At 39.3% G+C, this 15,097-nt stretch overlaps 3 protein-coding genes across 4 annotated transcripts; all 3 read left to right on the top strand.

The window, feature by feature from the left end:
• The first annotated feature begins 1,082 nt into the window (after nt 1-1,082).
• On the top strand, nt 1,083-4,992 carry dnajb1b (DnaJ heat shock protein family (Hsp40) member B1b). Its single transcript, XM_026302516.1, has 3 exons — nt 1,083-2,051; nt 3,358-3,950; nt 4,118-4,992. The coding sequence occupies exons 1-3, from the start codon at nt 1,832-1,834 to the stop codon at nt 4,349-4,351; spliced, it is 1,047 nt and encodes a 348-aa protein (XP_026158301.1). The 5' UTR covers nt 1,083-1,831; the 3' UTR covers nt 4,352-4,992.
• Nucleotides 4,993-7,227: 2,235 nt separating this feature from the next.
• On the top strand, nt 7,228-10,100 carry LOC113128582 (CMRF35-like molecule 5). Of its 2 annotated transcripts, none has more exons than XM_026304022.1 (6): nt 7,228-7,372; nt 7,920-8,261; nt 8,528-8,689; nt 9,471-9,566; nt 9,680-9,714; nt 9,831-10,100. In XM_026304022.1, the coding sequence occupies exons 1-6, from the start codon at nt 7,333-7,335 to the stop codon at nt 9,927-9,929; spliced, it is 774 nt and encodes a 257-aa protein (XP_026159807.1). In that variant the 5' UTR covers nt 7,228-7,332; the 3' UTR covers nt 9,930-10,100. The 2 variants fall into 2 exon arrangements, with proteins under 2 accessions (XP_026159807.1, XP_026159808.1); XM_026304023.1 differs by having other exon boundaries at nt 9,683-9,714.
• Nucleotides 10,101-11,154: 1,054 nt separating this feature from the next.
• Nucleotides 11,155-14,952, top strand: LOC113127736 (CMRF35-like molecule 1). The gene is made up of 6 exons (XM_026302474.1): nt 11,155-11,448; nt 11,582-11,905; nt 12,272-12,385; nt 12,478-12,519; nt 12,611-12,750; nt 13,733-14,952. Exons 1-6 carry the CDS (start codon nt 11,412-11,414, stop codon nt 14,123-14,125), a joined length of 1,050 nt encoding a protein of 349 aa, XP_026158259.1. The 5' UTR covers nt 11,155-11,411; the 3' UTR covers nt 14,126-14,952.
• Nucleotides 14,953-15,097: the final 145 nt, after the last annotated feature.

A 15,097-nucleotide genomic window follows, 5' to 3' on the forward strand; every position in this document is an offset into this window, starting at 1 on the left:
ACAGAGCAGCCTCCAATCAGAGGAGTAATAAGTGACTGCCGAGGCTACAGTGGGCGGAACCTTTGGGCGTGTCACAGCCAATCAGAAGCACCGACAGCCTGTCGAACACGCCCATAATGTCATGGTGTAACCAATGAGATTTTAGGAGACGGATTACGTAACGAAGTATGCTATTGTGATTGGATTTATTCATAGAGTTACGGCTCTTTGCTCTGGAATGGCATAAATAATCTTTTTAATAGGTAGTTACATACTCAACTAAAATTTAAACCGTTATTGTCGGCATTTTCACCGACAATAACTGCCATGTTTGTCATTAATAAACCTGTCCATGTTGGACAGGTAATGATGAGATGAGATAAACTTTATTCACATAGTCTTGTAGTTACAGTCATAACTAGTCAGTAGTCATTTAGGTAATGACACACCGTCAGGACAGCTGAAAAAAGTCTACTGGGATTTTGTGTGTGTGTGTGTGTGTGTGTGTGTGTGTGTGTGTGTGTCCACTTGTTTGCCCATGCCCGTGTGTAAGCAGACATAAGGTATTGCATTACATCCAAATGCTTTGTATTTCTGAACACATTTTCTACCCAATGGGTATACTAAATGATATGATTTATTTGCTTTCAATAACTTTCTTACTTTTTCCATGTCAACACTGACACCGAGTGTGCAAATCTCTGGCAGACATTTATGTGTAGTATGCACGATATGTACATTCAATGCTGCCTTCATGTGCTACTCGTACAGCTTTCCCATGTTGTTGTGCTTTAAAAGTCATGCAGTGTTACAGCAGCAAGAATCAAACAAAATAGAAATATTGCGCTGCAAAATATTTGATATTTTTGATCATACCACCCATCCCAAGCTGTGGCAATATATCTTGAGTCTTAATTTCAACAGGTCTAACCTGTTGAAAAAATAATAATAAAGGTAGGCTTCAAAAGTTCAGAGATACTTAGCAAAGTACACAGTGGCAGACTGAGCTCATTGTTAATTCAGTATGGTGGCTGCTGTAGGCCTATGTCTTGTTCTATGCTTCTTCTTCAATTTAGCGCAAAGAATCTGAAAGGATACTTAATAGGATGAACCTGACATTTTACTAATGGAAAAGTATGTTTTACTTAAATAAGATGTCTGAGAATGATGATCATATTGTAAATAATTGTTCTGTAGAATGCTGCCTTCCTTAAGATAAAGTGCAGTGTGTCATAGACGTCCTTGTGGTGCAATGCCCTGGTGGCAAGTATTGCAGAGGAGATAGCACCAGAAAACAGACAGAAGGCAGGGGCTTGCCTTCTGTCTGTTCATCGATTCTTTTTTAATATTTGCACAAGACACAAGTCTTTGTTGCTTAATGTCTATTGTGTTTTATTTGCTGTTCGTGGCTTTGATATGTCGGCTTGTGATTAAGTCTGATCGGGTCATGCGTATCTTTAATGCCCATAGGGAAATGTAATTTTTTTTTTTTTTGCTTGGAGATCGGAAGAGAAATAACCTGCTAAATAATCAACAGCAAACTGAAATGACATGCTTGTTTAAAAGTAGAACGAATGCCTTCATGTTCTTGTTATTAGCCATACGGAGACTGTTGATAAAGCATGGCACGTCAATGTGCAGCAGATTTCCGACAGCACTTGAAGGCAGCCTGACTGTGGGCGTGTCCCCGTTGAAGCGTCACCGTTGAGGTTGTTCGGGCTGTTTGCAGAAAAGTCTGGAAGTTTCTACACACTTTATAAAGAAAAGAGCCGGAGCAGGGACAGGGTGCCGCCAGAGCACTGACCTCTGTCAACAGCTCTTTCCAAACGGCTTCATATTCGCTGGCTCCTGGATGGTCAACATGGGTAAAGACTACTACGACATTCTGGGGATTAAGAAAGGAGCGTCGGAGGACGACATAAAGAAAGCGTACCGTAAACAAGCGCTGCGCTACCACCCCGACAAAAACAAGTCACCGGGAGCCGAGGACAAGTTCAAGGAAATAGCTGAGGCTTATGACGTTTTGAGCGACCCAAAGAAAAAGGACATTTACGATCGCTACGGTGAAGAAGGTAAGGGTCGTGATTCATAAAGAGTGTATTTAGAAAAGTCTTTAGCTGAGGCTGCTAGAGGCACTTGAACAGTGTCAAATACCGGACCGGGACCTAACGTTAACAGCAGTTGATGCGGTCCTGGCTGTCATGGCGCGCCCAGCTCCCCTCTGCCCTTCAGCCAGGGCTTGTTTCTGAGCCAGGAAAGGCGAGGCTGTGCAAACAGGACACCTCACTTTACGTGTTTCTACAAGAGCTCAGCAGCAAGCTGAAATCCGTACGGCTCAGTTCAAGGGAGCAGCTGGAGGTTTGTGAAGTTGGCGTCGGCGTAGGGCAGAGATTAACGTGAATGTTTGGACGGTGGGGCTGTGTCACAAATAGACCTTAGTTACTTTATGGTCATTTTTAGTCTCACCTGTTCACTGATTTATGAAGGTGTTAGATTGATCCTATACCACACTTTAATCACTAAAGACTGGAGTCCCCTGAGGTATGGTGCCGGATGTGTTACCATGGCAATAACATGTATAACCATGGATGCGTCGTGTTTACAATAATAACAGTTTACAAAACAGCAGCAAAAAATAATAGTACACATTTCAGTGGACTTCTCAGTGCAGTTAGAGCGACTGGGAACATATGGACGTGTCTTTATATGATTCCTGGTTTTTCCTTTGCCAACACTTCCAAATAAGGAGTCCGAGAAGGAGTAGACAGACAGACAGCACTACAACTGTCCAGAAAAGTGTTAAACATGGTCAAGTTTGTAGGTTTGTGCCACATTTGTTAAGGTGGTGTCTGTACACATCAAAGCCTGATGTTTTCAGGGAGAGTTTAGTTCACCCAGGATCAGAGCTGCAGATTATTATTAGCTTTTCTGGTTAGTTGTATAATCGTTTTATGACACAAATTACGTATCACAGACAGAACGATTATTGATTATTCAAGACAGTGATTATCAAATTGATTGATATTTGATTAAAATTAAGTGCAGTTGAAGGTTTTGCTTCAGTTCATGTTTCACTTTAAAAACAATTCCTGAAAACTGGAAAATGAGCCAAAACTGATGAAATGTGTGGTTCAAACCAGGCTGATAGGAAACCAATCTATTGGCCTTTTGGTGTCTGTAGGTGATCTACATAAATTTACAGAACATCTTAATAGTCAGTCTGTAGCTTGTGTTATTATGTGTGACACTTGCTGTTGTCCTTGCTTCTTAGCCAGTGTATTTATTTAAAATAATGTTTTGCATCTGGTTCACTCTATACACAAGCATGTACGTGATACTTTGATTTAAAAATATTAACCGATTCTTTCCCTCGTCCAGGCCTGAAAGGCGGGGGCCCCACAGCCGGTGGTGGACCTGGCAATTTCAGCTACAGCTTCCAGGGAGATCCTCATGCCATCTTTGCAGAGTTCTTTGGTGGACGTAACCCTTTTGAGCAGTTCTTTGGTGGCCGCAATGGAGGCATGGATGAGGACATGGATACCGATGACCCTTTTGCCCGCTTTGGGATGGGGGGTGGTGGAATGGGGGGATTCCCCCGTTCATTCAGCTCTGGTATGGGAGGAATGGGTGGTCACACTAGTGTTGTAAAGAAACAGCAGGACCCCCCTTTAGTTCACGATCTTCGAGTGACTTTGGAGGAAGTGCTCACAGGTTGCACAAAGAAAATGAAGATCTCTCGGAAAAGGCTGAATCCAGATGGGCGAACAACAAGGACAGAAGATAAAATCCTGGAGGTTCAGATTAAGAAGGGGTGGAAAGAGGGAACCAAAATCACATTTCCTAAAGATGGGGATGAGACCCCCACAAACATAGCAGCTGACGTGGTCTTTGTCTTGAAGGACAAACCACATACTTTGTTCAAACGTGATGGCTCTGACATCATCTATACTGCGAAGGTCTCACTCAGAGATGTAAGTTAAGATTACATATCACTTTGAACTAATAGTCAGTTATTGTTCTGAAAGCCACCTTTAACAAGTTGTCTGCATAAAATCTTAAGCCGAATAAAGTTTCTGGTATTACCTTTTGTAATCGTAATGTTTTTTTCTCATGTTTATTTTCCCTTCTGCCCCATCAGGCTTTGTGTGGAAGCACGATCAACGCACCCACACTGGAAGGCAAAACAGTGACTGTGTCATCAACAGATATCGTTCATCCAGGGATGAAGCGGCGTATTAGTGGCGAAGGACTGCCTTATCCCAAACGGCCTGATCGTCGAGGTGACCTGATAGTGGAGTACGAGGTCAAGTTCCCAGAGAAGCTCAGTCAGAATGCCCGAGACACCATCGCTCAGGTCCTCCCACGATCTTAGACAAGACAAAAGTACCTACAGGAATTTATCACACTAAGCTGCCAACTGCTTTTTTTAAAATATTTTTCAATCAACACATGGATGTTCATGTGGAGATTAAATTCCCACTTGACATTCATTAGGGTCATGGGACTGCTCGACCCTTTGTGTGTACTAGCCCAAATGTAAATACCACCGTGAGAAAGTAGTTCATTGTGAACGAATACATTTCACATGCTACAATGTAAATATTACCGATATTGTTTAGGTTACTGAATAATATTATATTTTGATGGAAAAAGTGTACTATAATATATAAAGGATGTATGCACTACAAACGGTTTTGTTGGTAATAAAGGTTCTCTTTGAGAAAGCTTTTTTTTTTTTGTATAAAACAGCAACATGAAGATTTGTGTTGGATTGTTTTCATCATTAAGATGGGTCACCTGTAGAGTGCAGACAGGTGAGAAATCTGTAAGGAGAAAAGTTTTATGTTTGTTCAAATGATCAGCGTTGCAGCTCATGCAGTAAAGACTGCCAACTTTATATTCACATGAAAAGCTGTTGAGTTACAACAAAAGGCAGCACTTGTTGGACACAATTTTAAACCATGGTCACTGCAAGAACAATAAAGGAGTGAAAACTGGTACTGTAAATGTTAAGCAGGTGATCATACAGTTAACTGATGATGTTTTTTTTTGTTTCATTCATCATTTGTACTGTTCCACTTTAATCAAATTTAAGTCCATTTACAAATTCTGGAAAATATTTTGCAGAGCAGCCGAAAGGAAAAGAAGAAGAACTACTGGACACAAGATGTTCTCTACCTCACTGAAAAATTCATTTGCATTGTATGTATGGTGTCCTCCAAACTGGCCCTGGTATCACAAAATCATACTGAAAAGTACAAATACTGTATTTATTTATTTATTTATTTATTGAGAGCTCAATGGGAAGAGCATCACTCTCGTGTGTCCAGTGAGTATGTAGCTAGAGCCAGCAACTGGAAACAGTCTGGAAACTTGTTTACCACAAGTTTGCAATTGACAATAAAATAAAGCAAACTTTATTATTTATGTACAAAAAAGTGCTCAGAGTTCAACATTTCGATAAAGCTATAACATCTTGTAGAAGAGGGACTGTATGAACATGAGAGTAGGAGTGTTTTTCTTTTTTTAATTCATATTTTTTCCTGTCATTCCCTTTTAACACTTAAATCCAGGGCCACTTCTGGGCCCTAATGGGACTCATCTTTCCATTAAAATAATTTATCACAATTACAGCAACAATTGATAGCATTTACAACAGGAGTTTGTTTGATGCCTTTATATTATGGACAGTCTATTATTTCTATACTTAGTGGAAATAAGAGATTTTCACTTACAGCTGACCTGACCATATTTTATGATCCAATATCTTTTTTAATTCAGTGTTCTCCATGCTTCATTTTACAACATGAAGGGTATACTATAACCCTGCGTCGGCTGCAGTGCAGCAATAAGAAAATATGTTTGTATGTAATGTAATACACTTATTTTCTATATTTATTTCAAACATCTGAACTAACTAGAATGCAAAACATCTTTATTTTCCTGCCTTGGGATATCAATTACATTAACTTCATGTACAGTATATCAATGTTTATCTGACTCAGCTCACCTCATGTAGTCTTACTAACTCATTGACTACATGAGGTGAGCTGAGGACACTCCAGCGTACATACAGTTAGTTTATTTATATCCCGATTATGAATTATCTGTGTTCATCATATTAAAAAAAATGTCTGTGAAGAATTTGGCCTGCTTACTTTTATGATTTTTATACAGCACAGCAGCAAACAGACTGCAAAGTTGCAAAAACAGCAGTCATCAGTTTCTGTGACAGAGATTCGGCCCCAGCAGAGTGCCTTTTACAGTCTGTAGTCTCCTGCTATGGGCACATAGTATAGCAGTGACAGACTTGTAAAAATAGATGGGCCATCTAAAATTAATTGCAAGATATTTCTTCCTTTTCTTTGGTGCCCATCCAGCTGGTAGCACTCCAAACAACTGACTGGTGTGCCTATTCTTAAAATTGGTCTTATATGCCTAATTAAAATTCTAATTAAATTAAATTAAAAAGTTCTAATTACTATTTGTTATTTATTCAATTATAGTAATATCATAGTAGCTAGTTATTGTTTTCAATCTGGCGTTCAATCAGCAACCAACCTACTGGCACCATGGTCCAACAGTCGCCTCACAGCAAACATTTCTGGGTTTGAACCCAGTTTGACCAAGGGTGTGGGGCTTGTATTTTCATGGCTGTGTGGATTAGCAGTATAGATGATGGACTGAATATTTTGACATATTAAGGAGTGGGTTTTAAGACTCAGGACCACTCCTCAGCCCAACAATTTTCAAACAGTCCATTAAGAGAAAATGTGCCTGGTAAGTTGTGACATTGTTAAGATTGAGGGAGTGTTAGGGGGAGATATCAAACTTAGATCTCCTGTATGAAACAGTTTACTGAAGTGTGATTTAACTATTAAGCTTCCTGTGTGAAACAGCTGTCAGGTTGCCCTGTGACAGTCAGCAGACTGTTCAGTCTGATGCCCCCAGCTTCATGTGCTGTAGACTCACTGAGGCACACAGAGCCAACTGCAAGAGCATAAACAAAAGACTTAAAGACTTAATTGTTTCACAGTCAAGAGATGGTTCTTCAAAGCAGAGTGAAAGAGAGAAAGGCCCTGGAGAAACTATGGTATACTTTGATTCACTATTTTAAAAAACAGTAGCTAAAAAAAGCCATGGTATAACAGAATCATGCCTATTAAGTAATCACACAGGATGAAGAAAAAAAAGCCACTGGAATCATTTGCTGCACAATCACATGTTTTAGTTTGTCCGGATCTTTAAGGCTGTAATATTTTATGGCACTGAATCAGATGACTAATTTGAAGCAGAACGCAGCATTTTTCCTCATACAGCTGGACTGGATTTTACTTTCAGCGTGGATAAAGAATGGAGTTCCTTCACATTGTCATGTTTTGTTGCTTCTCAGGTGAGTTTTTTTTTTTTTTGGTGAGTTTTTTCCTGCAGAAAATCTCCATAAACAAATGTAAATAAATGTGTAATGTAAATAAATGTGTAAAAATAAAAGAAATTCAAATGATCCTACAAATACATTACCGTAGCTATAAACTGGTTTTTCCACAGACATTTCCTAAAACATATAAACTAGTTAATTTAAACTAAACTAGTAACTAAATTATTTTTGTCTCTACTGTTGTGACAGTACAGTCTAGGGATTTTTTTTTCATTCCTTTCACTTGTTCATAAAATGTTGAAACAAGGGGTGTCTTGTAGCCCAGTGGGTCAGATAAACCAAAATCCAAATAACCATAATTATTCCAGGTAGGTCCTGTATATAGCAAAGTCCTCTCTCGCTCCTGTGTCTTTACTACATGTCCAAACACCACATGGCAACACACAAAAACAACAAACAAAACTATAAGGACATTATTGTTGGACAGGTTATAAATCATATACTGGCAAAAAAATAAATAAACAAATTACCTGCATTTATGTCCCTTTGTTTCATGTTACAGTTGTGTGTCTGAAGGCCTCTGAAGTGCAGCTCAGTGGACATGTTGGAGGAGACATCTCTATTCACTGCTCTGGTAACTGGACCACAGACAACAGCTCTGAACACAACAACACGTTCTTCTGTAGAGGACTATGCTCCAGAGAAAACATTCTCATTCAGGCTGACAGGAGGAGATCAGGTGTCACTCGGCGAGGGAGATACAACATGGAGGTCAACAGGGGAGATGGCAACTTCACTGTGACGATACAGAGGCTGAAGAGGACGGATGCGGGGAGATACATCTGTGGAGTGGAGAAAACCTTTAACTTTTTGTACCAAGAAGTCAGTCTGGGAGTCCTAAATGGTAAGGTTTTGGTTAGATGCTTTACCAGTTTATCATTAATTTGTCAGCTGTAGGTTACTGCAAGAGAAGCATTGCTGTGTCCATGTTTTCTCCTTATTGTGTAAATGCTACAGAATGCTCATGTATCCGTCAGTCTGGCAATACTGAAAATAGCGTGTGTTTTGTATAGAGTATCTCATGATGTTTTTTAATACACTGAGGCAATAACAATGTCACATGAGCACGCACACACACAGTGAGTCATTTTCCATCCTGCTTTCTCAAAGCTCCCACTGTTCCTCCTGGATCTCCTCTCCACACCTCCATCCTGCAGACTGAAACAGAAACTCTGCTCCAGGGCAGCTTTCCATCCACCACTGGGCCATCAACAGCAACGTTAACGGTGCCCGCCACAGACAACGCAAACCAGCAAGCAAACAACCTCACAGGTACTTCACAGTTAAAAAAGGAGTTATGTTATAGTTCAACTTCATGATATTTTGGTCACTTCTGATGATAATTTAAAGTGTTTCTCTGAGGAAATGTGCATTTCTTAGGAATATGACTCGCATGGAAGTTTCACTGTGGAGAGGGATATATGCTTAACAACTGAAGTCTGTTTTTAGTTTATATGCTAAAGGGGAACATTTTAAAAGCCCCTAGTGCACACACACTGGGAATGCACTTTTCAAACATTCTGTGTCCAGAAAAACTTTTTGAAAAGTTTGTACTTTTCAGTGAAGGTGAAGCAGTGGATGTCAGTGGATGAAACCTGAGGAATAAAAAAATTCCTATCAGTCATAGTTTAAAAATTGACCAAAATGTAAAAGGTTTGTTATAGCTCCCCATTGAGGCAAATGCTGGTTAGTTTAAATTCAAACTATGAACATTTGCAAAAGGTCTAACTGGAAGTGATACATTGATAAAGACAGGCCTATAGCTTTTCTGGCTGTTGGCTACACAGTGCTAAACTAAACTTCTTTTAATTAAGTTAAAGGAAGCAGAACAATAGCTTCTATTTATAGAAGCTGCAAATATTGCACCTTTCGTGCTAATTGTTCAATTCAAAGTGCCTTACAGACAATGTCAAATTTGTTCATAAATGAATAGCAAGACAAACCAACGTGCAGAAAACCAACTGGAAATATTTAGATTGTTCTGAATATGTGCTCAGGACTGTTTGTCCTTTTGTTTCTAGAGCACTTGTCAAGTGTTATTTACTGTTTGCAGACACCACATTGGTCATCATCGTTTCTGTGAGCCTGGCTCTTCTGGTTTGTGCAATCATCCCTCTTATATTCTATGGACACTGGCGGAGTAATGCAGGTGAAGCAAGAGAAGCATCAACACTACTTTCATGCCACAGTATGAGCCTAAACCAAAGCAGAGTATGCACACATACAGAAATGTTAACTAATCTTGCTGCTTGTTTCTTTCAGAAGGTCGGAACACACCTGAGCCAAACAAGTGTGAGGTTAGTGAGCATTTTGTAATTTACCAATTAGTTTAGATTAAATGTTAATGTCTAGGAATCAAAGGTCACTGCTTGTAAAAAAAAAAAGTAATAATAATCATCTGATGTCTTCACAGGCTGGTTATTGTGCGGGAAATGCAGGTGTTGCTTCCACTCCACTGCAGTGTTTAGAACCAGATGCTGTTCCAGAGTCCGGTGCTGAGGATGCTTCCTAGTACGCTGCCATCTACCAGGACTGAGCAGAGTTTATTCTGCGTCTGAGAAGAACACTTATCTTACTCTTGTCTGCATTTTTAATCACAAGTGACTGGACAAATGGACAAATGTTTGATTATATTTTAAGTGTATATTTTCCCTTGCATGTAATTTCATTTTATATCATTTAATGCATTATTTCCAACATTTGTAAGACAGTTCATTCTCTGAAGATCTGTTTTCATATTAAATTAAGGTAACCGGTTGTGACCATCAATAATATCATTAATTTTTAAATGCACATGAGTTCTGCTAAACTGGGCTCATTTGTATTGCTGCACATGACTTTTCAAAGAGGCTGTGTTTGACGACAGAGAGGGGACAGAAAAGTCAGAGAAACATTCAGTCAGTCCACTGGTTTAACACCCTAGCCCACCAGTAGAGGATGCACACACATTTCTACTCACAGATGACTCACATCTGTGAGGTTGGTAGCCTCAAACATTCCTGTCCTTTAATAGACAACAGTCATTTAAGCCTTTGAAAAAACCATTTGCCACACCATCAGAAATCACTAATTTTTTAGATGTCTTCTAGTGTTAGCATTTGTATTAAAACAGATCATAACAATGTAGTGTTATTGTTTTGTTATTTTGGTTCAGTTTTAGGCCAGTGTTTGTGAGTCAACTACCAGTAAAGTGTAAAATTTGGGGAAATACAAAATTTATGGCACAGAGTGAGTGAGTGCTCTCATGTTAATCTGTTAAATGTAAGTCAACAGCTGACATCCTGTAGCTTAACAGTGGTTTGAAAGCCACTGTGGCTCTGTAACAACCTGGTATCAAAACCCGCTTTTCATGCAGTACCTGATTTCTGCCACTGTGGGGCAAACACTGGACACAAACACCTTTTAGGAGTACACGTTTGACTCTTTTTTTTTAGCTTTGCTATTAATCTCTACAAACTCTGGCTCTTTAGGTTCTATATTTAGCAACTCTGTTTTCAGACCTCTGTCTGCTTGGTGATGCTGAGCAGGTTGTGGCTTTTTAACATATTTTAACTGAGAACAGCTGCCTTTGGTGGGAAATGGCACTGAGGAGGGTTGAGAATGGTAAAAATTGTGACATGAAAGTTTAATACCTGCAGAATATAATGGCACTGATACCCCAGGAGAGTTTCAAATCCACTGAAACGTATAAGTTTGAATCAGAAAAACTGGTCCTTTCACTTCACTCTTGACCACACTCATGCACTGATAGTTGCTGCCTACAGTTCTTGCCTCATGCGCTCATGCAGCCAAAACCACAGGACGAATATATGTAATTGAGGGCTCAGCTAATGTTATTTCATTTGGTTGAGGTTTTTAACTAGTACACAGTGTGATGAAACACTGAATAGCACATGATGCAGATTTGAAACAGATGAAGAAAATCGATGTACATCACCTGGAGGGAATACTGAGTACAAGAAAGAACTACAGTGCTCGCACTTTATGAATCAGAATGAAAACCCTTTCTATCGTCTGTTGTCTTTGGTATGGTAAGTGTCTTCTTCAAATGTATAAATAACAGTTCTTTATATATATTATTATTATTTATTATTTATATATATTATCATATTAATATTATTATATTTCGATATTCAGTGATGCTTCTGCTCTTGTCAATTTTAGCCGCTGTATGGACAGAAGGCACCATCATAAAAATTGAGGAAATTGAGCAGAGAGAAGTCTTGTTCCGGTGTTCACACAGCTTTGCCCAGAGCAACGATAAATACTTATGCAAGGATCCATGTACACAGAGTACAGATAAACTGGTCACTGTGAAAGCCGGTGGAAGAGCAGTGTCAGAGAGAATAACTCTAGTGGACTCGGGGAATGGAGTTTTCACTGTGATCTTCAGTCAACTCCAGATGTCAGACTCGGGGAGATACTGGTGTGCAGTGGAGAGGATTGGTTGGGATACATACACTGAGGTAAACCTGATAGTAAATAAAGGTAAGTGCATTATCTCATACTGTTACTGTTAATATTGTACTGTCTAAATGTATTTAGCCCAATACTGTACTGTATAATTTTGTACTTGTATTTACATTTTCTAATACTCAATACTTCTACTCCATTTATATAACAGTTGGGGTTACCTTTTAACCTCTTCAATCCTATCATGAACCTTTGGGGGCTCTTAAAGTTGATAGAAAGGTTTTGGACCATAAGACTAAACTACCAAAGAGTAGTTATAACTAACTACACATCCCCCAGCTCCATCAATAAAATGCCTCTTATATATTAATGCATCATATTAACAGTTTAATAATGTTATATATAATAATAAATCACAGGCTACCACTCTTCCCCATGCAGACCTTGCAACTGAGACACCAAATCGTTCTACCACATGGGCATATCAGAGTATTTCCAGCTCAACACAACCAACACCTGAAACAAACACCAGTAGCCCTACAAACCTCTCAGCAAGTAGGAAGAAATTCTACATTTTAATCCATAGAAATATAAGATATATCAGAATGCTAAACTTACAGAAAGTAAATTTTCAACCTGCTTTACAGCTTCAAACTACACGAATGGAGGCGAAAAAAACATCAGCACAAGTGAGTTTTCATCTGATCATTTGGTTATCTGGTGACTGACAAATATTGTGGATATGTAACACTATAAAACCTTCTTTCTTATCTTGGTCAGATAATGTTTTGCACGCTACTGCTGGGACTGTTGCCATCGTCACTATCTTGGTGCTGTTAGTGTGCTTCAGGAAATGCAGAGCTGCCTCAAACCCTCAAGAACAAGTCTGCACAGACGTTGTCACTGCCGATGAACGAGAGGTAAACTAGACGTCTGCATGTCAGGGTGTCTCTTAACAGCACAACAATTTATTTTCTTGTGGTGTCACAGCACAAAAACCCATCCTACAGAAACACGACAAATATCTTGACAGAAAACTGAAGTAGGCTCATGACGGTCAAGTTTCTTTTCCTGGTTTCTGAGGTCAACATATGAAGAGGGATTTTCCAAAAGACAACTAAAATACTTGAATTTATATCGTTTTTACAGTACAAAGTACTACTGTCAGTGATACAGGAGTACTGCATTTTCATGTTCGGCATTAGATATTTGTCAAATATAAATTAAGCACCATGAGACAAGCATTGTGTTGAGTGGAATTCCAGTTTTCCTAAAAATTTAAGCCAAATAGCTTCAGAAAATCATTAACCTGTAAAATAATGTGCTGCCTTTCTAAATATCCATCCATCCATTATCTGTACCCCCTTATTCCTTAACCAGGGTCCCAGGGATCTGCTGGAGCCTATCCCAGCTCTCTCTGGGTGAAAGGCAGGGGTCCACCCTGGACAGGTCACCAGTCCATCACAGGGCTACATAGAGACAAACAACCTCACACACTCACACTCACTCCTATGGGCAATTTAGAGTCACCAATCAACCTGACATACATGTTTTTGGACTGTGGGAGGAAACCAGAGTACCTGGAGAAAACCCACACAAGCACAGGGAGAACATGCAAACTCCACACAGAAAGGCCCCTGCTCGGTTTCAAACCAGGACCTTCTCGCTGTGAGGCAATAGTGCTAACCACTCAACCACCGTGCTGCCCCTTTTCTAAATATTTCATTATGATTGTAATATTATCTGCTACAGCTTAAAGAATGACATATTTAGAAGTGAAAACACCCTACATGCCATCTGTATGTCTTACAGTGTAGATTTAACACACAATTAAATTTAGCATCATAAAACGTCAAACACACGAGCAGCTGCTGATTATTTACTTCTTTTCCATCTCAACAGGTGGAGTCTAGTGACATCGATCAGGCAGTACAGTCAATAACAATATTACCTGAAAGCACAAGATGGGAACCACCAAGTGAACCACTTCATATCTATGAAAACATTTGCTGCACTGCAGGTTCAACATGTGCAACTGCAAACGTCCAAAAGAATGATGCTACCAGCTCAGGGATCCACAACAAGCCTTTACCACCTGTGCCATCTGAAAGAACAGGTGGTAGCTCTGCCACGAAACACACACTTAAACCTACAGCAGTGAGAAATGTGACAAGCAAACATACAGACAGCTGTACAAATGCTTCATCAGCTCGTCACTCCAGATCAAGCCGTGATTGCACTCGATCAAGGCGCAAATCATTTTGGTTTGGTTTGGATTTAAGTGGAACAATCTGACTAACCTGACTAATGATATGATGTGTGTGTACAGAGCTGTACGTCCTAATCTACTTCTTCAGCTGCGAGCAACATGTGTTTCACTCCATTTCTTCAAATTACATCTACAGTATGTACATTCACAGTTCATTTATAAAGATATGCTTGGTCTTTGCAGTATGTAACTTAAAATAGAGCAGCTGCACGCAAAAAGGAAATGAATCTCTTTTAATAGGCTATATTGTACAGCAATGGCTGCACTGCTATGACACTTGACACATAATGGCTTATGTTAGCAGAACAGTAGCAATTGAGAAGAAGAAGCTGAAGCTGATAGTATATCATCATTTTAAAGTTTTTCAAAAAACTGAAAAAACTGAATCAGATATACAGTATATTTTATTTATTAATCATTTCACACAAAAAGGTTATGACAACACATGACTATTGACATGCAAATAATGCTGTCATTCAGTTACATAACATAAGAGGATTAGATGACTTAGGCCAATTTATGAACCTGCCTTTGCAGTTTACTCAATTTTGAACCTGACTTTGGCCAAATTACTTCTGGAATAAATGACTTCGGTAAAACAGTGACCTTCTTTTTTTCCCACTACTGTGACAGACCATAGGGAAGTGTAAGCCACAGACATTTGAAAATACTAGTGGAGCACACAGAAACTCAGCAGTGAGTGAGATTAATTCAGTAAATGCAAACTCAAACAGCAAAACTGTAATCGCTCTTAGATAAACCAAACAAATGGCAGCTAATCTTCTCCTCTGTTATAATGTGAAATGATTGTTCAACTCTGCAAAATAAAGCACAGCTAAACAATTAAACAAAAGGACACGTCTCCTCATCTCTTCACTTCTCCCTCCGCCTTATCTTTGCTGGGTTTTTTAATTGTATCACTGTATTATGGCAATAACTTCGCTAGCTAGGAGGAATTTCTTCCTTTTTGAAGTGGCCGCCATCTTGAAAAGCTTATA

The sequence above is a fragment of the Mastacembelus armatus genome, chromosome 1 (assembly GCF_900324485.2).
Source record: "Mastacembelus armatus chromosome 1, fMasArm1.2, whole genome shotgun sequence".
In the NCBI taxonomy this organism is placed as follows: Eukaryota; Metazoa; Chordata; class Actinopteri; order Synbranchiformes; family Mastacembelidae; genus Mastacembelus; species Mastacembelus armatus.